Below are 476 nucleotides of genomic sequence, written 5' to 3' on the forward strand. Positions count from 1 at the left end.
TGTATGTTTACGTACTCTGGAGGAGGAGGCGTTATCCTTATCAGCAGCACCAGCAGCAGCAGGAGGAGCAGCAGCAGCAGCAGGAGCAGCAGCAGCAGCAGCAGGAGCAGCAGCAGGATCATACTGGGATCAGTTTCTTACGAATGAGCGGCGGTTTGGGGTGAAGACAACATACAAAGAAGAGATATACACAACACAACTCGATAAAACACAAATACCCCACCATATAAAAATAAAAGCACAAAGAATAGCTAAACAGGTGCTGCTGCTGTTGCTGCTGCTGGTGTTTCTTTTTCTTTATATGGCCTATCTGTGTTTATTTTATTTCTTTATTTCTTTCTTTCTATCTCTGTTTGTTTATTATTTTTATTTTTATTTATATAAATATTTTATTTATTTATATAAATTTTATTAAAATAAGAAATCTCGTGAATAAGCCAGGAAACATTTGCTGCTGCTGCTGCTGCTGCTGCTGC

The 476-nt window shown here is 38.9% G+C and overlaps 1 protein-coding gene across 1 annotated transcript in view; it reads left to right on the top strand.

Moving 5' to 3' along the window:
• EMH_0006780 (uncharacterized protein) overlaps nucleotides 1-147 on the top strand; it is a gene marked incomplete at both ends in the record, with an annotated part of 2,647 nt that extends 2,500 nt beyond the window's left edge. Inside the window, one exon of the mRNA XM_013497656.1 lies at nucleotides 23-147. Coding sequence (XP_013353110.1) covers nucleotides 23-147 — 125 coding nt within the window. The remainder of the gene's footprint in view (nucleotides 1-22) is intronic.
• Between the last annotated feature and the right edge of the window lie 329 nt (nucleotides 148-476).

The sequence above is a fragment of the Eimeria mitis genome, genomic scaffold (assembly GCF_000499745.2).
Source record: "Eimeria mitis Houghton genomic scaffold, Emh_scaff283, whole genome shotgun sequence".
NCBI classification, from domain to species: Eukaryota; Apicomplexa; class Conoidasida; order Eucoccidiorida; family Eimeriidae; genus Eimeria; species Eimeria mitis.